The 25,730-nt window shown below is 38.3% G+C and overlaps 2 protein-coding genes across 2 annotated transcripts in view; one reads left to right on the top strand and one right to left on the bottom strand.

The window, feature by feature from the left end:
- The window catches only part of LOC140278195 (carbohydrate sulfotransferase 15-like), a 234,996-nt gene that overhangs the window by 11,827 nt on the left and 197,439 nt on the right, over positions 1-25,730 (bottom strand). The window lies entirely within an intron of this gene.
- Positions 453-11,401, top strand: LOC140278272 (choline O-acetyltransferase-like). The gene is made up of 15 exons (XM_072373249.1): positions 453-593; positions 1,108-1,226; positions 1,901-2,092; positions 2,647-2,765; positions 4,204-4,257; positions 4,365-4,545; positions 6,954-7,131; positions 7,234-7,403; positions 7,480-7,580; positions 7,675-7,803; positions 7,893-8,015; positions 8,115-8,253; positions 8,483-8,545; positions 8,875-9,012; positions 9,943-11,401. Exons 2-15 carry the CDS (start codon positions 1,182-1,184, stop codon positions 10,207-10,209), a joined length of 1,899 nt encoding a protein of 632 aa, XP_072229350.1. The 5' UTR covers positions 453-593; positions 1,108-1,181; the 3' UTR covers positions 10,210-11,401.

Here is a 25,730-nt window from a genome sequence, read left to right as displayed (position 1 = left end):
AAATAGAAGTCAGTAAAGTTTCATTTTGACTTTTGATTGTCACGGGTTACAGGTGTCTCAGGGTCGGGAACATCACATTATGAAAACCCAAAAGTCCAAGTAAGCAGACATAGTTTAGAGAGCAGCGGGAAATAATGATTTATCGCTCTCACAGGAGCATCTCATGTTGTCAAAAAACAGACTGAAATACTTTGTAGAGAGTTAAACAGTCAACGCACCTCATGTTTAATAACTGTTAACCCACGGAAGCCTGAATGGCACACCGAAAACCCACGCTCAGCCCGTTTTTTATGTATAATAATTACTTTTGGAGGTGGGCGGGAGGGGGGAAGCAAGCTGTCAGATAATATGTTCCGCGAATGGATTTCGATGGGAGGAGTTTCTTGCCTCGAGGGGGTAGGTAAATGCAAACACCTTCAGTATCTTTTCCAAGATGCACTTTAAATGTGCAGCTGCAGCCTTATGGTGAGGCGTGAGGACCGGGGAGCAGTCCAGCGCCTAAACGGAGCCGTACTCTAATGGGTGATCACGGCGTGGACGCGGAGAGCAACTTTAACACACTTCTCTGACCTCTGGAGTTCAGCGTCAATCAGGTGAGGCTTTTTAAAAATTGCTTCTCAGAAAGTAGCAAATATGATTTTACGCGATTTTGAAAAGTTATCATCCAATGTTTGCGCTTCTTGGCCGTGGATCGAAAATTGACTGTACATTTTTAAAACGAGTTTAATTTACTTTTAAGTCCACTTTTCTTTAAAACAACTTCTATTCAATCATGATTTTTTTGTCTTTTTACGTACTTTTTATTATTTTTGAGGGCAAAACATTTTCAGTTAGTTTAGGAATACATAAATGAGATAAATTAAATTAGTTTTATATATATATATATATATATATATATATATATATACATATTTGCAGTGATGAGTGATGGGACACAGCTGGAATTCAAGGACAAGAAGCAAATTGCATTAGGCTACAAAGTGATGAAGAATAGATGCGCACTGGCTGACTTTCAGACTTTAGCTGCATTTCTCAATGGGTCTAATTGTATTTACTACGATTTTTTTCTTTGCTGTCCTCTTTTAAATGTCTGGCAATGCTTCATAGTAGGAGCGGCTGAACTGAGACCGTCTCTAGAGGGTTTCCACATTATTTCCCCTTCACCGGACTGGAGTGCAAACATGCCAATCCTGGAGAAAGCCGCGGCAAAAGACCAATGCAGCCAAGTATGAAAACATATTACTTTATCACGTTCAAATTGTTTATTGCAAACTCCGACCGGTGTCTCTGTCCGTGGAACTGATCAAGTAGCACTGCTTTATTTCAGCACTGCGGACAGCGCCAGCTTCACTTACCTAACTGACCGCCAGGGGAATATTGCACAGCAGGCCGCTCATATTTAATATTGTAACATCATGGTGTACGCTTCCATGTGCAGTCATTTAATCCATCCACCCAGATTATGATTGTTACTGGATTGTGATTACTGTAATTTGATTGCTGAAGAATACAATTTGTTTCTTTAACACCGTGTGAAAAGTTCAACAAACCAGCTGCTACAGCAACTTCCGCAACTGCATTGACCTTATCAATATTAACATATTGGTTTATCAACAGCGCTCATTATGCAAATCATTCAACATCAGACAGAAAAGATCATCAATTAGCATTTTCCAATAATATCCACAAGGCGGTGGGAATTATTCTAGAATAGGCCTTGAAGCGTGTAAGATTAATTATTAACTCTCACGATAAATAACAAAAAAAAAAAACATGTGAAGGAATCACTTCTCCAACTAATTAACACTGAATCAGGGGAAATACATAACAACTTTGAGCAGCTGCTGTCCTTCCATTTATCCTTTTGAGCATTAATCCCAGTTTGTTGCTTTTTAATCAGGCGTTGCCAAAGGTCCCTGTGCCACCACTGAAACAAACCCTCGACACTTACTTGAGGTGCACCCAGCACCTGGTGAAGGAGGAGCAGTTTAAGAAGACTAAGGCCATTGTGGAGAAGTTTGGGGCTCCTGGAGGTGTTGGAGAAGTTCTGCAGCAGAAGCTTTTAGAGCGGAGAGACAAAACAACTAACTGGGTAATCTTATAGATGTAACATATAAACAGCACTGGTGCACCTTATTGTGTGTGCATGAACTGGAAAAAGACAGGAAAAAGAGTATGTATATACCAGTGTATATATCCATGTAAATTCAAATATACGTGGATCTCTATATATATTCATATATATGTATATATATATATATACATATATATGTATGCTATGTTGAATCTGGGTCTAAAAAGATAACATTGTCTCAGTTTGTATGTTATAGAAGATAAAAATTTACCAAAGAAAAAGTATAACTACTACATTGAGAATAGTCGAAAAATGTGTTACACTTGATGATGAAGATTTATTGAGTCTTGGATACTTCAATCTGCCCTCCAACGTCTAGGTGATCGGTCAGTCCAAAGCTCATCTTGCTCAGTGAAGTCTATCACACTCCCACTCCCACATTGCGTCTTTCTCACCTCTTTTTTCACCTGGCAGATGAAACACTGCAAAAAAAAAAATTACTTAGTTTTCCACAGGTCTCAACTCTGAAAGTAATAACATTGAGTCCTCTCACAAAGTATGTTTACATTCAGGTCTATGACTACTGGCTGGAGGACATGTACCTGAACAATAGGTTGGCCCTACCTGTCAACTCGAGTCCCGCCATGGTGTTTCCAAAGCAGGCATTCAGGGATCAAAAAGATGCTCTCAGGTATGTGCTGGACTTGTGGTTTTTGGTGGTGGTGAGTTGAGTTTTTAAACTTTTTCCTCCTTCAGTCAGTGGTTGCGAAGCACCGGAGTCCCCGATAAAGTTGTGTCGGGTGAAAAAACAGAATCATAGGAGAAGCTTGTGCCACATGCTTTCATGCTGAAAAAAGAGCATATTACACATTAGAAAAAAAAAAAAACATGATCTGCTGAAATCCATTTGCAGGACAAAACATGAGCATGAAAAAAATACAGTTTTGATGCAATTATATTTACAGACAAAGGGGTACATTCCTCTCGTGGAAGCATATATAGCATAAATAGAATGGAATACAAATTAAGCAAGTATTATTCCTTAAGTACATACATGTAATTTACTGTGCTTTCCTAATGAACATCATTTTTATTTCTCCTCAAAACTGTCAGATAATCATAAAAAAGTTGCATCCCTTTCTAAGAATCCACCTTCTAGTTTTGCCTAAAAGACACTTTTTTTAAGACTTAAGACTTTAAAAATCTCTCACACAGTTGTTGAAGCAGGAGTCCATGGGAATTTAAATTTTTCTTTTTAACTTAATTAAAAGTGCTCATATTAACACACCTTTCACAAATTACAAGTAACCATAAGGGAGTCGTAGGAAATCTATAACTACTGCAGAAAAAAAAAAAAACATGCTGCACATTTCACAGAAAGAGTACAAATCTGAAAAGTTCAACTTGTGAAATGCAAACAGTTGCAGAGGAGCAATTTAGTGAAGCTGATGCGCACTAACTGACAATAAAATTCACAGTATCAGTAAAAATATAAAGCATACATGTTGGGCTCTTCAGCTGCTGACAGGGTTTATGCTTCTCAGCAGACAGAGGCTCAGATTAAGATCTGAATTACAGTCATTCCTATTATTAAATGAGCCAGCAGACATTACACTGGTCCGTCCAGCTCTGTAACTCAGCATTAGCTTTTGTCAGCTCGGGCCGCACTAACTGAATATTTCCAGAGCACACCAAGCAGCTGGTAATCTACTGACACAGTCACTTATTAGATTGGGAGTGACAGGGCCAAACTCTCCGCAGAGACTGCTAGTCAAGCCTCATTTGTGGGTGTGGTGCGCTGCGGCTGCCTCCTTTGTATTGATCTGGCTTTGGACGTAATAACGCCAAGACAAATGACATACAACATTCGACCTGACAGGGCACTGTGTTTTCCCTATTTGCTCACACTGCCCACTCACACATACAGACCGGCTCTCTCTCACCAAGATAAACACACACAGCTCGCTCACTGTATCCGAGTAATTCACCATGATTTGATTACTGTTAGTCTTTTGAGGGATGGAAGTATATCTAATTATGGTCATTGGCCAGTCTGCTTTGTATGTTCAGTGTCTCGCAGCAAACTCACCACCGTGTTTTTTAAATTTCACCCTTCTCACTCTTTTAAGATTTGCCGCTCGTCTCATCAGAGGGGTGTTGGAGTATAAGGCTCTCATTGATGAGTAAGTTCAGTTCGTAATGGATTACCTGTCACCCTGCAATCACTGTGAATTGAACTTAAAAACTCTGATAATGAGTCAGATAAGACATGTGTAATAATGTCTCACAGGCGAGCACTGCCAGTGGATTTCGCGCGAGGCCAACTAGCAGGGACTCCTCTGTGCATGGAGCAGTACTACCGCCTCTTCAGCTCCTACCGCTACCCGGGTTTAAAGACAGACATACTGAAGGTCCAAATGGATGGAATCTCCTCAGCGCCAGAGCACATAATAGTGGCGTGCAAAAACCAGGTCAGGACACTGGTCTTTGATGAGACTTTTCACAGGCCTTCATGCCTCTAACTGAAGGGTGTGCTCTGTCCAGAGAATCTATGAGAGGATGAACAGATATTTTCATATTACGTTTATTTTATCAGATGATGCTGATAAACTAGCTAGCTTCTTGATCATATTTATTCCTTAGATTATAGAGAAAATTACTATTCTAAACACCAAACATGGCTTGAAAAACATGTCACTGTCTGTGCTTTCAGAAAGAACACCTGTATCACAGTCCCATTTGGTTCATGCGGCAGACTAAACAATACAACTCCTAATAGAATTATTAGTGGTAGATCGTTTGACAGTGTCATTAACTGCATCATTTTACTTCCTGGTGGGATAAGAGATATAGACTGCAAGTAATAAGTTGACGGCTAAAACACTGTGCCTTTATGAAACTGCTTAGAGTAGTGTTATCTCAAGATATTTAAGTTTAGATTTGAATATTCAAATGGCCATAATATCAAAGATGGACTGGCTTACCAGGAAGTACCTACCAGAAAATGTCTAAAGAGACATTGTTTAATACCCATGTTGTATCTTATCTAGCAGGAGCTAGGAGATATAGTGTTGTCATCACTCATATTTCCAGGCTGACTCTCTCACAGCTGCTTTGTGAGTTTTGTGTGATGATTGATTTTATGTGGGACATTTTAGAGAGTTGAAGCTCTGCTATAACAAGAATATTATGTAACTGGTGACCACATATATATACTGTATGTATATGAGCTACATCCTCATTGATTTGGTTCTAGAAGAATCCCTCCACAGCAACTCCTCTGACCCTCAAATGATTAAATAAATACCTAGATAAAATGTAATAAAACAAAGGAAAACAACATTTTGTGAAACATTCCAATAAAGTCATGGGACCTTGCAAAATACATCACTTTAAGCCTCAATAATCATTATAGTCACTGTTATTCATTCATTAAGAAAATAAATGTATTGAAGTTACTAAACCCTAAATAAAATTTACTCATTTGTTGCTGAATTTTGGCAACTTTGGCAACCATGTTAATAAGAAATATATTATATCAGAATGAAAAATCTTACATTATCAGAGGACATCGTCACATGTATTCAGTCCTGAACAGAGATGTTGGTTCCTGGTGCATATGCAACTTTTTTCTGTAGAATTTCCTGAAACTTTTTTCAAGTGTATGAATATTTGGAAGATGCTAAATTACCTCTTTTATCATTTGATAATTCAAATAAAATACCTAATTTTTCATACTGTAATAATACATAAGCTAATTTTGCTTGACAAGTAGATAATGGTACCATATGTATTGACTTCAAGGTTTTCCATCTCAGTGCAATACCTTCACTCTTTTATGAAGTTTCTCCAGTTTGATGTATTTCTGACGCTATCGATAATGACAATTCTATTTTGTGCTTATTATTGTGGTCCTGGTGGGTGGTAAACTGAGCTGCATTATATCCAGAAGCGTTCCTGATATAGTATTTCCACCCTTCTTGTATGTCAACGGCTCTGCAAAGTTTAAAAAAAGCTTGGTATATTTTCATCCAAATTTAATGAAAACTGAATGATTGTTAAGGCGTTTTTAGAATCACATATATGACTACGCTTAGCTCCAAAGGTCAAATTTCAAGAGATCTTATCTAAGAAGTATTTGAAATAGAGCTTGAGGATTTTGTATGGTCTCATGAACAAAACAGAAGTCTTCAAACAGAATTTTAAAGAAAAGCCATAATGTCAACAAGGAGGAGAAGATAAGGTGTTTCATTTGTTCTGACCTACTGACCTTGTTCAGTTATAGTTTTCTGGAACTTTTTGTGAGTTTTTTTTGTTTAATTTTCTTTGCTTTTCTTTCTTTTTTGGTTTAAGACTGCACCTGGATCTGACTCCACAGCACAGAGCCAACCTAACTCTAATCTGTAGTCTGTGCCCATTTACGTCTCATTTCTCCCAAAGTACCCAAGTTCTGATTTTCATCATTCAGACACATGCATTAAACCTATACGGCCAACATCTGCAGGAGCTCTCATCTGGAAATGATTCTGGGATGATTCTGCACATGTGGGTCCATCCCCATAGAGATGGAAGGAGTTAACTTCATTACTGCTAATTAAATGTGGAACTTTGCATGAGAGCTTTCCTTGAGACGCATATTTAACTACAAGCAGAAGAGAAGCCATGTTGTTGGCATAAACAGGCCATATTTGGTCCTTGTCATTATTGCTAATGTTCTTATCATGTCAGCTGATTAAATACTACACAACATGGGCTCAGTTATCAAGCACTAATGCTTAGGATACAATTCAACATATCACATACAAAGGTTATGTCATATGGCTTTCAGGTGATGGAACAGCTGTGACACATGATCACTGAACCCTATTTTTCTCAATAGTTTTTCGTGTTGGATGTAGTCGCAAACAGCAAGCAGCTCAATGAGATGGAGATTTTCCACCAACTGGATAAAATCATGAAAATGTCAGAAAACACTAAAGAAAGACACCCACCTTTTGGTATCCTGACATCAGACGGGAGAACAGAATGGGCTCAAGCTAGAGAAGCATTAACAAAAGGTTTCTCAGCGCAACTTTCTTACATATCAGTAAAAATTAAAAAAAATTTGTAAGCAATTTTCAGTGAATTCAAGTGAATTTCCCTCCCTTCTTCTATCCAAGATTCGATCAACCGGGATTCTTTGGCCTTGATTGAGAGTTGTGTTTGTGTGGTGTGTCTGGATGAGCCCTGCGGCTTGCAGCCCAGTGATACCAACAGAGCCCTGATGATGTTACATGGTGGAGGCCGTGAGAAGAATGGAGCAAATCGCTGGTATGACAAGTCAATGCAGGTAGGATCTTATTCCAGGCTCTTCAGTTGTCCATGAATGTGAAGTTTGAGCAATTACTTAATCTATTTTCTCTCAGTTTGTTGTAGGGATGGACGGAATATGTGGGGTGGTGTGTGACCATTCGCCATTCGAGGGAATAGTTTTGGTGCAGTGCTCTGAATATCTGATGAAATACATGTAAGTTGGCGCATTGCAGCAAGAATATTGTCATTTTAATGAATGCCTCTGAGGCTCGCAGTGCAGGAAACAAAAGGGTTGTTATTGTGAACAGAACAGGGAGTCCCTCTAAGACAGTAAGGTCCTCCAGCTTGAGGGACCTTCCTCATCCAAGAAGGCTACTCTGGAAATGTAACCCTCATATCCAAGGACTCTTAGAGGCATCTGGAGACAGACTCTTGAGGTAAGACCAACACAAACAAATCTATGTTTACAAATAATTACAAGTATGAACAAAGATATTTCACACATTTTTTCTGTTTTCTCCTTCAGACTTGTGAATAATCTTGACATGGATGTATACAAATTTACACATTATGGGAAAGAATTCATCAAAAAACAGAAGATGAGTCCAGATGCTTTTATACAAGTCGCGTTACAACTTGCATTTTACAAGTAAATTATGTATACAGTATATATTAAAAATCAAATATTTCTTTTGAATGTCATGAAATGTCATGTCATTAATACATCCTTTGAAATCATGACTGTCAGATGCAGAGGGAGGCTTGTATCCACTTACGAGAGTGCGTCAATACGTCGTTTCCAAGAGGGTCGGGTAGATAACATTCGCTCAGCCACTGCAGAGACCTTGGCCTTTGCGAAGTCCATGGTGGCTGAGAACGCTTTCAGTGTGAGTCATTTTTCTCACTTTCACCCAATTACTAACCTTCCACATAGCTGTTTATCCCTAAATGAAACAGGTGCAACAAGCCAGCTTGACTTGCCAAACCTAGTCTCTCAGTTAAAACAGATGATCTACCCGCAGATCTAATGGATCTATGAATAATGGGTCTTTTGCTACAACACTATAAATGCATTGTGTTTGCTTTTTCTTTACATCATTTCTACCTTTCCAACAGGATTCAGAAAAAATTAAACGACTGAGAGATGCAATTACTGCCCAGACTAATTATACAATCGCAGTAAGTATTTCAAACTATTATGTTTCAGAAAGAATTTGTAGATGTAATTTTACTCAATCGACTTAAACCACAAAATTGATCCTGAAAAACTTAAGTTTCTTTACTGTATTTCTTGTTAAAAGCTGGCGCCTACATTAGCCTCAGTGCTACCTGACAATAGATAGCTTGTCAGAGATCAGGTTGCATAATGTTAGCACTGGTCGAGTAAATTCTTGCTCGCTCCTAGGATGCAAATATGACATACTCATTGATGAATTTTCTTTTTTTCTTATTAATTTTTCTGTCTAAATTAAAGAATATTGATTATTAACTAAAAGTTTGTTCTTCAGGCTATTACAGGAATGGCAATAGACAATCACCTCCTTGGGCTTCTAAGGATTTCTAAGGAGCTCAAAATGGAGAAGCCAGAGATCTTCTGTGATGAGACATATGCATCCAGTAACCATTTCATCCTCTCTACCAGTCAGGTACCATGAGCTCTCACTCTATTTAAATCATATTCTCATTTAAAACTGTTGTTTTAAATTTAGTGCTCATGGTTAACAATGGAAATAACAATAGGTGAATATAATTCAGATCATCATAAAAAATGTCAACCCAGCTGAAAAAGCCTGCTAATTTTGTGATTTGTGCTATTTGTTACTTTGTGTGTTCATCATTGAGCTCAAACCAATTAGCAGTTTATTCACAGCACAGTTATATTAAGGACTGAGCAGTGTAGTCAGTATAGAAAAAGAAGAACAGAGAGTCTCGAAACTTAGCTGTAACAGTTTTAACAAGGAGTCAGATTTTAAAAGTGCAACATGTCAAAGAAAAGTTGAGAAAATGCACACAACCAATTAAAGATACTTAGTTTTTGCTGGTGTTTGGGATTCTACTTGAGGGCTCAGTGTTTGTTGCTACAGTCTTTTTAATTTGAGACTCAGCCAGAATCAACTGCCTAAGCAATAAATTTATCCACTTCGACCTGTATCGTCTGTCCCTTTCTTGGCAGCACTTTAATACACTTAAAGTAATTACTTTTTTTTCTTTATTTACTCTTCAAGCAGCCTCATAATAAGCGTAATGAGGGCTTACCACGCTATACTATAACAGGACATGACAGTTGCAATTGTTTGACTAAGAAGTAATGGTGTAGCTTCAGAATTACTTTTATTTTTCCTTCAGTTTTCTTCGAAAAGAGCAAAACAAAGAGCGTCAACTACTCTATCGTAACACTATCTGTCAGCACGCTCTCCCCAACAAATGACACACTTTACATTGGTGATACTGAAACAGCAGCCACAACAATTCATATATTTCTTGAAATACAAAAGTGAAGTTAATCAGATCATCTTACACAAATTCCTGACTGCTCTTCTGCTCTTCTAATCTAGTCTATGTGGCTTTGTCTCCAGGTTCCTACTACAGTGGAAATGTTCTGCTGCTACGGGCCAGTGGTGCCCAATGGCTACGGCGCCTGCTATAACCCACAGTCAGACCACATCATCTTCTGTGTGTCAAGCTTTTGGGAGAACACAGAGACGAGCTCGGCCGTTTTCGTCAAAGCCCTGAACGAGGGCCTGCTGGAAATCAGGGACCTGTGCAATAGAAGTAGCGCTGCGGCTACCAAACCGGCTGACAGCAGCCAGGGAGCAAGTCAGCCTCTCAGATCAGGGAACTAAGCCATACTGAGAGAACTCAGCTGCTCCACTCAATATTATTAGATGTAGACTCAGTTGAGAAGCCTTCATGTGTTGTTTGTGCAATAGACTTGCAAAATGCAAAGCCTTAAAGTTCATGTGTAACTATATGTAGTATGTAAATATGAAGAGATATAAATGAAAGCAAGAAAATCAGTTTTCTTTTGTGCAGACAACAGAATGATTTTAGGTCCAGCATTGACCCTGGTAGACTGACGTTAAATGGTCTGCTGCCTTTAGGAAACTGAAGCCATGTCTTATTTGTAGTACTGATCTGAGGGTCAATTCCTCGATTCAACTGAATGATCCCAATATATACGTAGAGTAGGGATGTACAATACATGAAAGAAAAAATACAATATATTTGAGTGACTTATAGCAATTGTGACATCCTGTAAATGTGACTCTGCCAACCTCACTCCTTGTGCCATTTTGTCAACACTGTGAGATCCATTTAATATTTATATTTACAAGTAATCTATTTTATTGTATTGACACTGTGAGGTTGCCAAAGAGGTTATGCATATGTAAAGTCTGTCTGATGAGGCACTTTAAGATATATATATTAAGATATGAACAAATAACTTTAAATGTAGACCACTGCTTTTAAGAAATGTGTGTAAAGATAAAGTGATGTATGTCATGTGGTTTCAGTGGCACATTTGAAGTTCTCTTGTCAGATGCATTCTATATTTCAGCAATAGCTAATAGGTGTAAAATGTTGTAAACAGTGCTACTGTACAAGCGATTTACAGTCCTATGGTGACTGAGGCGTACCTCTGTGTTCATGTGTATGTCCTGTAAGTCATTTTCAAATACACTTAGAGGTAGACTAAGGCTGGTACTGTCTTGTTTCAGTGTAGGTTCTTTGTGCAATAACACAATAACGTGCAGTGAGGGTCTATGTGCAATTTACCAGATCAGCTCATAAGATACATGGACCTTATATCAGCTTAGATTAACAGCAGTTGCTCATTTTGATGATCAGATATATGATGATAATACACTAAAATGAGTTATGGCACTTTATATGATGTGGTTGTTCTGGTCAAAAATGTACAAAGAGTGCTGTGTAAATTCCCCTATAAATGTATATTGTGGGTCTTGTTTAATCTGTGCTAGCTTGTGTTGCAGCAGATCAAATCAGTGTTCATTAGTGGTAAAGATGTGAGGGTATTTGTTGTCCTGAGTCCAGATGACACTTGTGTTATGTATCTATCAGCCTAAGCGAGTGTGAATTTTGCAGATCATTTGAACATCCATATTGGGTAAAGTCTATGAGTTATGTGTATGCATGTCCATTCTTAAACAGTAGCTGTATTTTTATATATACATGTGAAAATCTAACATAATATGATGGAATATTGTTAAAGGGAATACAAAATGCCTTAAACACCAACTTTCTGTAAGAGGTAATCAATGATTTACCTCTGATGTTAACTAAATGTGTTTCTATTTGCTCTTTGTTGTCTAACAAGTGAAACATGTACAAGACTATAATATTTGTCAGCTGTTGTTCAGTGGGTTTCCCATTTGTTTAATCCATTTCAAAAGACTAATAGTCAGTGTACACAGTATTATTGATGTGGCCTGATTCATTATTATCAAACATATCCATGATAGGCAACTAATGAGTAACACTGTATTGAAAAAAAAACAAATGTAGTTTTATCGAATTATGAAATTTAGTGAAATGAAAATCTCATGTCATCATTATTTTGAAAAGGGAAATGTCAACAAAACTAACTAAAACTGTAATGAAACGATCATGTATTAAAAATGGAACTGCAGTTTCATGAATAAAAAGAAGAGAAACTTATCTTTTTCCTGCTGTGTCAGTATTTTTTTTTTGTCATATCTTTGAAACAACATATATTTAGTTTCCATCATACAAAATTGTACAATTAGTTTAGTGGCACAGTACAGAAGATGGCACAGGGGCAAAAAAAACATTACAGTGAAATTCAAGTTTTTGTACTGTTTGTTTATTCAGTTTGTGCTGCTTCAACATTTTGAGTTTAAATGATAATAGCAATGTTAAGAACATTCTCCCAATGAGGCTCAGAGTCGCTGGAGTCAGTTAACACGAAGGTTTAGTTAAATGGTTTAGTTAAATACAGTTTTATTTAACTTCACTGGTTTTACAGGTCTTAGTTAAATACAGTTTTATTTAACTTCACTTGTCTCTATTGCAGCAGTAACCTATAAAAGATGTGTCAATATTCAAATATTGACTGTAGCTATGTGTCAGCCATGCAGAGTATCTCAATCAAAAATAAAATTTAAAAAAAGCACAGTAAGACACAGACCATGTTTCTAATGAGGTAGAAGGTTGTCTTGCCAAACATGTAGTCCGTTTTTAAAAAAAAATGTTGTTATAAGATGTACATGCACTATAATATTTGAGGATTTGAGGCTTTCTTAGGAACCTGTCAATTGACAACCTGACAACATGTGAATTATAGGTAGTCTGAGCTTTTCCCTTGAAAATGCACTAATTAGACAGTGATCCATCAAATTGCCAACTGACTTGTATCTGCACACAGAGCTGTATGTGGAAATGAGGTGTTAGGTCTTTGTTCAATTAATACTCTGAATGCTTTTCAATTTCCGTTGCAATAAAATACCAAACAAGTACTAGAAAGCCATTGTTACCAATGTTTTATGACACTGTGGCAGGTTACACCATCAGTCATATTTTGCTTAGACTCCAAACAAAAAGCTCAGCGAACATAATTGACATCCCTTCATTATAAATACAGTCTTCAGCACCAAATGCCAAAGAACCAGTTAAGATCTCATATATTCAATAATGAAAAAAAAAAGTTATAGACATCAATAAATTCCATAGTGAAGTAAAAAGGCAACACATGCAACTGCGCCAATAGTTGTGTTCCTTGGACACAATTATTGACAATCTTAGTTGCAGTCCCTTTGACAGCAATGACCACTTCTAAAACATTTCCTGTAACAGTCAAGAAGCTACTCGCATCTTCCCCAGGTAGAGAAGCTCATATAAGCGTGCACAAAAAACAGAGGAGTTATGTTTGCAGTAGCAAATTTCAGCTCAAGCTCTCAGAGGGTTTTAAATGAGGTTTAGGTCTGGACAGAAGTTGTTGTGTAGTCTAAAACAGTCCATGTTCTTTATTTCAACCATTCTTATGTGCTGTATGATGTGCCTCAAGTTGTCTGGTTCTGGTTTAAGACCAAAGGCCTTAGCTTCAAACCTATTCTATTGAACTATTTCGATATAAGATGTTTTAGCAGTCCTCCGATTTCATGATGCTATTGATATACTCAATGTGAAGCAACCCCAAGGCATGATAGAATCTCCACCATGTTTTGGTCTGGGAGGCATAGACTAACTAATATACTATATTTCCCTAATAGCTTTTTTTACTGAAATATTCTCTTTTTGTATTAAAATACAAAATTCTGAAATTGCTTCGATAGCATTTATTTCGTAAGATATTCCAAATCCTTTACTCTTAATTCAGTGTGTCAATAGTGTCAATACTATTGACCGTAACTATAGGCTATGTTCTGTAGCTGTTAATTAAATCACAACATTAATGATCAGTCTCAGTTAAAGCTCCATGTAACTAAACTCATTTGCATGAGGTTGTCTCTTTGCAGCATGGCAAATTTACTAACTCCCTCCCAACAGATGGCCTCATTTCACTGGCATCTAATAAAGTCTATAGAGACAAACAATTTTAATTTTACATTGGTTGAACCAATTTGACCAAGAGCCCAAAAAACATAAAACATTTAGTCAAGCTTCCACAAACTTGTCCAATTATAGTTGGAATATAAACAAGGGGGGAAAGCATTTAGACTCACGTGGATAAAACGAACAGTTCAGTGGGTCAGTGGTACCAAAGACTCGATGATACTGCAGATCATCATCATCCCTGTATTCTTTGAGGTGCGTTTTATATTGGAATCACTTTGCATGAACTTGATTTACATTGAAGCATGTGATTAGATAACACACAACAATATGATGCTGTATGTTGAAAGCAAACCATTTGCCATTAAAAGACATTGCTCTTTTATTACTTATAGAAACGTAAAATATATGCAATATGCATGCCCCAGGCAGTTCTGAACATCTTCAAACACATGCACATAATGTATACATGCCTTATGTTTAGTTAGTAAAAAAAAATGTCTATACATTTTTTTCACATGTAAGTACTTAACCATGGATGTACTCATTTATTTATTAGCACAGACCCAGGTATAGAGGCCCCCATATCTTTGGAAAAGAGTCAAAATGAGGTGCATCTCAAACAACAGAACCTGGACTTAAAAGGTTTAGAGCAAAAGACTAAATTCAGCCCTGGGTCTGTGGCATAAGGTTTAAAGTAAATTAACAACTTAAATCAACTGAAGTTTGGTGGTCCACCCTGTTGAGCTAGGTGCAGGTTGACAGCCCATAGTTTTGAATCAGCTGATTTCACTTGTATCCACACTCAACCAGACAACTAGTTTAATTCAAATAAACAAAAAACGCCTGCATTTCATTCTTATTGCAGGAGAGTCCAAGCTAATCAACTCAGTAAGAGAATATTGATGTAACATCTGACCAAACTGCCAGAGAGTATGCTTAGAAGAGTAAGGCATCTTGTATATTTTGAGCCCCTGTGTTTAATTTTGTTTATCCGGGCTAAAGTTGAAACAGTTGCATAAAAAACACCCCACGCTGCATGTAAGTCATCTCACAGGTCTAATTCAAGCTGTCCTGCCATGGGTCTATTGACAGAACATTAAGCTGGGTCATTGAAAGCCGGTGCTGGCGGCGACGAGTGCACTGCATGAGGAGCAGCTTGTGACAAGACTTGGCATTGAGATCAATGGAGGAAGCCCACCTGGAGATGGATGATGGGAGAACATTACCACTAATAAGTGTCTGCCATGCTGCAGAGAGAGTCAGAGTCTTACCTGCTGGCTGCTATTGACTGGAAAGTGGAGCAGAGAGAATCAGAGCTGTCCATCCAAAACCCCTCCCCCCTGCTCATCGGCTTTCCAGAGTACAAGAGAAATATAGGATCATGGTGGCTGTTAAATGACAAAAGCAAAGTAGGTTCAGAGTCCATTGACTTTAGACCCTCGTATGCACAGCATGTGACAAAAAGTTAACTTCTCCAGTGGTCACAGAGCACATCAGCTCTGTTGTCATTAATTATCATGTACTGGATGAGCATCTACAACTTAACATGGGCACATGAATCTAAAAACTCGACAGTTAAGATCACAAACTGATTCCATTTAGCAGCTAATTAGTTACAATGAGCTACTCATTATTGACTAAATCAGAAACCTGAGCAATGATGCAGACATCTTTGACAATGAAAATGAGCATGATATTTTCCCAATAGAAAGCAACATGAAAGAAATATCCATGGCCTTGGATACTGACATTTAAGGGGAACCCCAAAGAAAGACAATCACAGTCATTCTTACCAGCTTTCAGTGAAAGCTGAGTTTATATCTTAGCTGTCTGTTTTCACTCGGAAAGTGATTTTTGCGTAATGGCCACTCTGGCATTTATAAGGAAACTGTTCCAAGGGCAGGAGCTACATTTACACACTATCTTGAAGCCTAATTGGGCGAGAAGTGAGGGCCCATTAAATAATATGTCAGAATATATTATGTGCCAAGAGCAGAAATGAGCTACTTCCACAGAACCAGTCTCATTTACGTTAGATGTAGAAAAAAAGGGCACTGATTCAGCTTTGACAGAATCCTTCACAGTAAAATTAAAATCCTGTGCACTTCACCTGCATACACTCACACAGAGTAGCTCTTTAAACAAGTAATAAGTAAGAATGAAAATGAAAGTGAGGAATTTTTAGCCACCGAATATAATACATTTCTGAACAACTTCAAAAATGTTGCACATAATAATATCTGTACATAATAACAATAGTTACTGTAATTATTCACAACAACTGGGGTCACAATCACCGCAGTAAAATGGCTACTTACTTCACCAGCTGTCTGCTTCTTGTTTAACTGTTGTGATGTGTTATAATGAGGTTCTGCTGCATGATAACGGGACATCTATTCATCTGAAGGTAATTGACTCCATGATTGGCCCAGGTACTTGTTTTCTCCTGGTTTCTGAACTATAATCCATCCCCAGGCTGCATATTAGCCACACAACTGTAAACGTTGAACCTAAACAGTGTTGGCAACATATGATTCATTTTGGGATTGGAAGATCAATAACCAATTTAAAGATGACCTGGTGGAGAGGATCCAGATTGTGAGGCAGTGTTTTGATATGCGGCGTAAATCTCAGTTGTTGGATGTGTGTCTGGGCCTGCCACAGCTCCCGCGCAGGGGAATGATTTATGTCTTGGCTCTGCGACAGGTCCTGTAGTGGTTGGGCTTTCATCAAACAGCCGTGGCTAATTTCAGTGGCCTCTGTGAAAGAGGTTTCTCAATGAATGGTGGGGTGGTAAGCGAAAGAGTCAGGGTGTTACAGTTAGATAAGTACAGAAAGCTATGATTGGTGAGCAGGAGAGGAAAACCTCAGGATTCATTGATCATGAGCTGTAATCATTATTATGTGCACACCACATTTCTATTTCCCTGAAGCACTCACACTTACCAAAAAAAATAAGCCAAAAGACTGGAATGAAGTCCATAGGAGAGAGTAAGACTCTAGAAGGTAAATGGTTGTGCCAGGCTGACATCTTAAAACCAGAATCAATCATCCACAAAAGCCATGCAAAGAGACAAACGCTTAAATGCTCTCCTCATATCGGAGTAACAACCGTTCGTCCGTTTGCATGGTCTCCCTATTCAGCTTGAGAGCTGGTTGCATAAGAGCCAAATATGAATGGATCCAGGGTGACAGGAAGGAAAAAAGTTAGATGGAAAGGACTCATTAGGAGAACTGCACCCTCCTCACAAACCCATCTCAGTAATGTAGAGAAATTTGTGAACTGGCCATGAGTTCTGAGAGGCCTCTCATAACACTTGACAAGTGAAAACCGCCACCAGGCAGCTAATGGCTTTACTGTCACAAGGAGAAATAAAAAGGCTTGAGTTTGCATGCATGTAGGCTTTGTGGATCTGGTCATGTGAAACACGGTTTGCAAAATGCAATATTCTCACTTCCCAAGTTCCTCAGCAGATCTGCTCTGCTGCCAGGCCAGATGTGAGATGGAGGGATTGTTGGTGTTGGGGAAAGTGGTTGACTGAGGAGCAAAAAAAAAGCGCTTCATTAGGTACTCAGCTCCCAGGTGGCCATTTTTCCCAGTAGCATTGTCACTGCGGAGCAGACCACCGTGGGGTGAAGAGGAGATGAATGGAGGCCCATATGAGCAGTAGCAGCATACTCGAATCCACAGCTGGCAGAGGCTTCATCACTCTCAAGACTCCAGTAACCAAAACCACACACCATAGAGCAGCGCTCGCATCCTGACTCCTGCCAATTACAGTGACCCATTAAGAAGAACAAATGCTGCTTCAGCAGATGGGCAATTGGAGGTGTGTTCAGTCACTTGGTAAGTGACGGAAGAGACAAAGCTTTATGCTGATGGGCTTTTTTTGTGTGTCTTATCCGATGGGAGAAAATTCAATTCATATTTATTTTACTTCCTATTTTCATGTGGCAACAATTATTTTGCCTGAGTGTACTGTAAAGATGGAGAACTATATAAAAACGATGATAATGATGATTAAAGAGTAACTCTTACCTGTGCTCATATTCAACTCATATTGTAAAGAAATGTTTGACACATTATTTAGGAGGAGGACATAACCGTCATGACATCACTCATAAGGGTAAACGCTGGAAATCTGAAGCAATCAGCATTTGGTGATTGCCATCTTAAGGCAGCTACACACTGTGATTAGAATTTGTAATTCCTCCTTTATTCCTTTACATGGTGCGTTGTTCTTTGTGGAGTCATGGTAAGAGCTGGAGGACACATCTTACGGAAGGCTTCTGAAGCTACAACTCAGCCAGATTTGCTTCTTTGATTGAATTCCACAAATTACATTTAGTTAGTTTGCCTTTGGTTTACATTGTTCGGGTCTGTCTGATTTTCACACATCAGCGTCAGTTTTGCAATGACCAGTGTGTCAGTCCACGCTACACTCCTTAGGAGATGTAGGTCATAGCAGTGGACACACTTTAAGATGATTGCCCTAAATTTCTGACACTGGCAGAAATTCATCTCTGGTTATCTTTGACAGCAAGTTTGTGACAATGGACATCTCTCTCTGTCCATGGTGAGACATTCTTAACCATAATCGAAGATTTCTCCATGATTCTTTCACACTGGTCATCTTTTATCTGGGATGGCCTGGCATCTCACAGTGTATACTGAGCTTTAGTCTTTTTGGAGCCTGAAGCAATCATACTTGAACCGAAGGGTGGATCTTGAGAATGAGTATCGCAAAAATGCAAAAACATAAGTACTAAATTCAATTCAAGTCTAAAATGATTTTGAAAAAGCACTACCAACACACTGATCTGAGGGAGGGAATCAACTTAATGATACCACAATTACATGTTTGAAAAACTAGCTGACTCAGTATTTCATTAGAAAATGTAAAGGTACGTCATGGCATGTTGCATGCTGGGATAAAATGAATGTTACTTCTGCCAACTGTTTTTTTTTTTTCTAATTGGCTGAAAGTGCCAAAATACAGTAGAGAAGGGAAGAGGCGAGAGATGGACTTTGCCAGGAGTAAATAAAATGCACTGCTAAATGCAATATCTGCTAATTAATAAGCCAATTTTGTGCCAAAGTCTGATCACCCACGAAATCCAACAAACCTTTTTTAGTCAGATTATTAAACTTAATTAATCATATTGCTTCTAAATACATTGAGCAAATACATTTTGTTGGAAACTGGTGTTATATAGATAAAACAGAATGTAATTGAACTCAGCTGTGTTATTTCATAGAGTCATATGCAGTGAGCTGAAGGTTCTTATAAGTCACCATATTAGATAATAAAACTTGACACTCATGTGAAAAGTGTCCTGTAGTTAGAATTCAGCTTCTGTGCATTCAAAAGACACTCTCAAAGTAAATGGGAATTCTCTTGCTTCTCCTGCATCTGAAGGGGCTAGTTATACCGAACAAATTTAATCATACTTCAAACATATTACATTTACAACCAGATACATATATCTCTGGTTGTAAATGCTATGATTGACCATTCTGCCTCATATGGCCTGCAGTGATGTGATTAAAATATTCTGAGCATAACTGTTTTAGTTATGTTTTCTTTTTTAATTATATTTACTTGGATATGCTATTTTGTGTACTGTGTACTGAGCATTAATGTGATGACTGGCACTTTCTACAGGAAGGTTCCTGGTTCAAATTTCAGCTTGGGCTGAATTGCAGCCAGTCCAGGACGTAGCCTGCCTTTCGCCTGATGGTAGGTGTAACTGGCTTTAGCCTCCCACGACCTTGAATGGGATAAAGTGAGAATAAAAAATGGATGATATTTTTGAGGTAAGGTATGTAGGTAATGCATTTTCAAGCACTTCTGAATTACCTTAAATTGTAAGCGCAATTGACTAAGTCACTCTTTTAGATTCAGGTTTAGATTCATGCATCATAATTGTTCATACTAAAGATTCAATAAAGATGTTGCTACACAATTTGCAACTGAACATACAAAGAGTAGAATAGGGGAATACCATGCTGTCTATATTAAACTACTTTTGGATAAATCCAACTTTTGAATAACCAGAAATCTACCTTCACTTGCTGATGAACCCGCCCCCGACTGCTGAAGCAAATAACACAGCTGAAATACAAACAGCACAACAGGAGATGCACACACTGTGATCAATGAACACATTAGACTGCATAGTTCACAGGGGAGTTTCCTGTGACCGAAAGTTAATCCAACCACTAAGAGGTGATATGAGAAATAGGATAAAAAGGCATTAGGGAGTTTATGGGCCAGACAGCGACGGCTTAATTCTGTATGGCCACTTTCTCAAATCTGCTTTATGTCTCATTTGTTTTTTTGTTTGTTTTTTTTCCTCATACCTTTCTGGTCTCATTTGCATTTATATACATCCAGGACACTGTGAAGGCAGATGAGAGAGATGCAGAAAGATCTGAGTCGGAGCTGTAAAATGATGGTTCCGTGTTTAAAAAGCAGCTGGGGACCGCAATATCTGGTGGCAGAGAGAACACTTCTGCCGGGTCTCTGTCACAGGAGAAGGGCTCACCCTAAATCTTTCTGTTATTGCTACGAGCAGCGCAACGATATCTCACTCTGAAGACTGAACTTCGGGTTTTTATGGCTGCCCGGGTAATTGAACAGTCGAAGAGGAAAAAGATCTAATCCACTTATCCATTGAAGAAGTGCATTTAAACCAAATGACTGATGAATTAATACAACAATTCTCTCTTTGCTCATTCTCTGCTGCCTTTAACTCATTGCAATTTGCCAGTGAGATATGTCTGTGAACCAGCAGTGTTTGGCACGGGAGCGATGGAATTATTTTGGCAACATATGTCCTGGTGTAAATAAGCCTGTCAGTTTAGTCACTAGTTCATATGTAACAGAGGACAGGGCTGAGGGATGATGGCAGAACTGCTTTACAGCCCCTACAGCCACACTTATCAAAGAAACTAGCGCTACAAGACAGCGCAGATGTCCACAACAAATAGCCTTTGTTTGTGTGGTTTACAATTACTCCACACAGAGACAAACCATAAAGCATTTTCAGTATCTGAACTAAGAGAGCAAACACTACTCCATGAAATAAAAACAACTGCACAGTCAGAGTTTTACTTCCCAAATCAAGCAAAAAGATTGCTTGGTAGTTAAAGAAACAAGAATTCAATTGACATTTTATCTATGTTCAAAAAAAGGAAAGAAAGAGATGGAAAAAATAACTGGCTGCCAGTAAATACACCTAATCACTCATTTTCCTTATTGGACTGCTTAAATATATTGTATCAATTCCAAGTTAAGAGCTTGATCATAAATAAGATGCTACGCACGGTGTAAAAATGAAATAAATCTATGCACCTCTGCTCCCAATCCCCATGAGTTATGACAGCTGCAATCCTGTTAGCATGTCTCATTTATGTTTTGATTGAAAAGGATGGATCTTTAAGAACTGTTGGGCTTTTACAGGTGAAATCCAATTAATTCTGGGTAAGAAAGCCCAGCGGGGAATAAATTTTTTTAACAAAGAAATCCCCACGGTGCTTTTTTATAACAATATAATGGCAGCTTTGTTGTGGTAAAAATGCAGTCTTATTTATATCTGTGATTAATAATCAACTGTGGCTTTCTGGTCCACCATCCAAAAAGACACGACTGTTGCATTTTTGTACTGCTCCCCAACACTGACAGCTCCATAACAAGCCCAGTGCATTGCAGAGCCCTGAGGCTCACTCTGCCACTGCTGCTCTAAAAAGCCCTGAATGCACATGTAGACAGCTCCTCCCCTTTATGGACAGCTACATAAACATACAGTCAACCTGTGACATGCGACAGGCCCATGCCTCAAGTCACTCAGTTGTGCTATTCCCCATTCCCCATACATTCCCCATGCACTGAACAACATATCAAGCACTCGGAGCTGTTTGGAAAAGTCACAGTTGTCAATCTCTTTGTAAGAATAACTGCGCATCCTTGGAATTTCAATACTGTTATATAAAAATCTACAACAAAGAAAGCATCAAATCTAGTCAACATTGCGTGAGGATTTAAATGTTAGCTAAGTTTGAACCAACTATCTAACCAACCAACTAACCAACTAAATCAATGATTTTCTCGCTGGTTTATACAGAATAACTACCAAAGTAAAAATATACTCTAACTTCTATCTCTACCCTGTTTTCCTTGGATTTAACAACTGCTACCATGTGTTGCAATCTAATGATTTCCTGAAAATGATCAAGGCCAAAAGTCTGTAAACTGTCTCCTTTGAAAAGTCTGGGAAACATCTGTCTCAGGCAGAAACATCTGTTTGATGAGGTAACATGACCAAAGTGCCCTGAGCTCAACATATATGCAAACATCACATACATAGCAAATTGTGCTATCATTTAAAATACTTTAGGGCAAATATATGTGGTGTTTCATTATTCACTTATAAGCTTCCTACTACAGGCATCGGAATATATTTTTCTCTTTTTTGAAATTCTGATTGGTCTTGTGTGGACATGGAACAGCTGGTGCTATCTGTCCTGTGTAGGAAAGGAGCAACAAGTGTGCAATTAAAGGCTTGGAGAGGTTGATAAACTATGACAGAACAAAATTAACAACGTCTACCTGGTATATTTTGAGCCTTAAATCTGCAAATTTCTATGGCATGATAGAATTAAATCAATTTAATTACCTGTTTGTGCCAATACCTGTGGTTAGCAGCATATAGGCTACCTTTGAATTAATAGTATTTGCAGAAAAACTTTGAGGTACTTATCCTTCCTCAGCTACCAGTCCAGCAGACTCCAGCCCCCCTGAATTGGATAAAATGGGTATAGAAAATGGATGGATGGAAGGATGGATCTATGTTGCAGACAGCAAATAAAATCATTTTCCTGCTGAAAGGCTCTAGTTCTGTTCGATCACTGGGTCATCTTTCATGCACTGTTCTTTTGAGGTCTATCCAATCCATTTATTTGACTTTGCCACTTTTTAAAAGTCTTATTTCCACAGCATTCTTTGGACAGATGAAAACAAAGATGTGTAGCAGAAGGATGGGAAGGAAAATAACTACTGAGAAGGCTTGGAACATCTTGTGATTCAAATCATTAACCATAGCCATGGGGACAGTGTGAAGGCATGAACATGCATCTTTTCCAATGGTAGCAAGCCACTAGTTTTTATTGATTATAAGAAAGAACACAAATGCAACAAAGTTTATGGGACAGCACTTCATCAACGATCCTGATGAACAATGACCCATCACACTCCGCAGGGCAATCCCAGAATATTCCCAGATAAAGTGGATAGTTTGCTTTTCAAGCTATTCTCTATAATCTAAAAGTTGAGGAGTTTTTCTAAAATGCAACAAAAGCCTAAATCTTTTATTTTTTAATAAGTTGAAACGTTTTTTTAACAGAAACACAGTAAAAATTAAAAAATATTTTCATTATCTGTCCTTATGATTTAAGAATTTTAAATTAAGCTAATATGCAATGCCATCAACACAAAAGTCACCCTCATATCATGTCGGATAGTATGGTGGTGCATCAGCGTCCATGTCCTGGATGACTTGCATGAGTCGGAACATACCATTGATGTGGAGATGTATACTGGAGTTTTGGAGAGACAACCATCCAGGCTACATCTTTTACCAGGAGGTCTGAGGTTATTCCAGCAGGACAATACCAGACCTCATTTCACATGACCTAGTACAGTGCAGCTTAACAAACACAGAGTGTGTATGCTTGACTGGTCTGGCTACAGTCCAGATCTCTCTCCTGCTAGTGTGTATCACTTGTCTTGAAGAGGAGTATCAGACAGTGATGACCACAGACTGAAAATTGGTATTCAGTAAGAAGGGACTATCTACTATCTATTTCTCAAAAATTGCAAAAATCACGATCCTTGTCTCCCAAATGATTCAAAAGTGTAATTAAAACAGAGAATTATGGGCAGAAACCTTGGTAAAAGTTATCTTAGACCTCATATTTGTGCAAAAATACATTTCAGCTTTAAAGTTTAACATTCAAACTTTTTTGTCGTTTAGAAGATCAGTGTATCAGGAATAAGGGTATTCCACATTTGCATGCCACTATGGGTAGATTTTTTCACCTTCCTATATCCCTCATGAGCTTTTTTCACACAACCTGCCTCAGTAATCTGGCCACTCTGTGCTGTGTAGGAAGATGGCTCTGCCTCATCATTCATTCAAGCTGAGTCAGTATCAATCACATGACCAGTGATAGATAGGCAATCTAATAACACTAGGAGCAAAATAACCACTCACTCAATCCTTGACCTTACAGAGCGAGCAGTCAGTTTGGCTAAAAGCTTCAGCTTTCACATAAAATGGATTTTTCTTTTGAATCATTTGCAGCGGAAACATTTGAAGTAAAACGGCCACAGAAAGCTGACACAAATAAATAATCGCTGTTGTCCTGGATTTATACATCGTCTCCACCTCCTCTGGAGCAGCCGTCTTTAAAGAGTGCTTTTGACTGCAGGTTATTTTGTCCAAATAAAAAGACAATGTAAGCAGGTTTGTGGAGCAGTTAAGGAACTGCCTTTGGAGGAGGAACCATCTCAGCATGTGTAGAGCTGGAGGAGAGACACAATTACCATCAAAAGGCTGTGGCTATGCTTCTGCTGAGGCGCCACACAGGACACAGAGGAAGTGGTGAAACATCTAAGTCGTGTGCTGTGTCTGCGTTTGAATCGTGACAAAACAAATTTCGCTTAATAGAAGAGGAACGTTTAAAATTCGAGAGTGTGACAAGGCAAACGCATGGAAAGAATTCTGATGGTTCTCGGATGTTTTTAATAAGAGTAATGATGATTGAGTAAAACCACAATTGGGTGTGTGACAGAATATTGTGCATCGTTCCTAGTGGCTGTAATTACATATGAAAGTAGTTTTGACTCTACAATTGTTTAAGCCCAGCTATTTTTCATTTAGTTTTTATGCCACTGCAAATAATGACAAATTTACCTTCAATCAGCTCAGTCCTGCTCCTTGGTGGCTGCTGTAACAAGCTGCATCTGTGCTGAGGGTTTTGCCAAAAAGCATCTCTTGATAAATCACTTCAGTGTACAGATTAACTGAAGAAGGCAAGAGATCTAATCACATGAGAGTAAACTCTTTGATGTCTAAAATTTAATTTTAAACAGGTGACTTCCATGATAATGTGTTCATACAGCAAATATTTCAATAGCACCAGGAGCTCTATACAGTAGTGTGCAAAAGTTTAGAGCAACCCCTCATTTCTTTACATTTCACATGTAATCTTTTAAAGTGGACATGGGAAATAACTTTCTGAAAGTCTTTTCAGGTTTTTGTTTGGACATCTGCTGCTTTTTCACTAATTTTCAGTCCAGTATGTTGGTAAATTGAGGAGATTTTTTTTGTTTGCTACTTCACAATGACCTATGAAACATACAAAAAAACCAACCAAAATTAAGGGATAAACCAGCGCTGTGTCTACAGATAACAGAAAACTTGGCAGAGAACCAATTTTAAATGGTATCTTTAGGCCCTTTGTTACTGCATGTCACACAGACAGATGATTTAGGATCACTTCTTTAGTTGCATTTATAAGGTACTATAGTATTATTCAGCAACTACTGTTGGCACTGTTACTCACAAACAGTCTTCACAAACATATTTCTGAGTGTGTCCACAAAGAAATTTAAAGAAAATGAAAGTGATGCCCGTAAGAAATATGCATCTGGACCAATTGTCAGGAAGCCATTCATAAGAAAGGGAAACAGGGAAAATAGATAGAAGATGTGCCAGACTACTCAAGAACTGGACTTAAAATCCGTGGCAACAGATCTTATGG

Source organism: Leuresthes tenuis, unplaced genomic scaffold (assembly GCF_036924035.1).
Source record: "Leuresthes tenuis unplaced genomic scaffold, fLeuTen1.0.hap1 SCAF_20, whole genome shotgun sequence".
Taxonomy (NCBI): Eukaryota; Metazoa; Chordata; class Actinopteri; order Atheriniformes; family Atherinopsidae; genus Leuresthes; species Leuresthes tenuis.
The sequence above is the reverse complement of the archived record's forward strand: the minus strand, read 5'-3'. Positions and strand labels throughout refer to the sequence as shown.

Excerpts from the sequence above, each read along its gene's own strand:
- LOC140278272 (XM_072373249.1), top strand. The coding sequence starts at position 1,182 with ATGCCAATCCTGGAGAAAGCCGCGGCAAAAGACCAATGCAGCCAA. Across the intron at positions 7,132-7,233 it reads TAGAGAAGCATTAACAAAAG|ATTCGATCAACCGGGATTCT; the intron begins GTTTCTCAGCGC and ends CTTCTATCCAAG. Across the intron at positions 7,804-7,892 it reads TCTGGAGACAGACTCTTGAG|ACTTGTGAATAATCTTGACA; the intron begins GTAAGACCAACA and ends TTTCTCCTTCAG.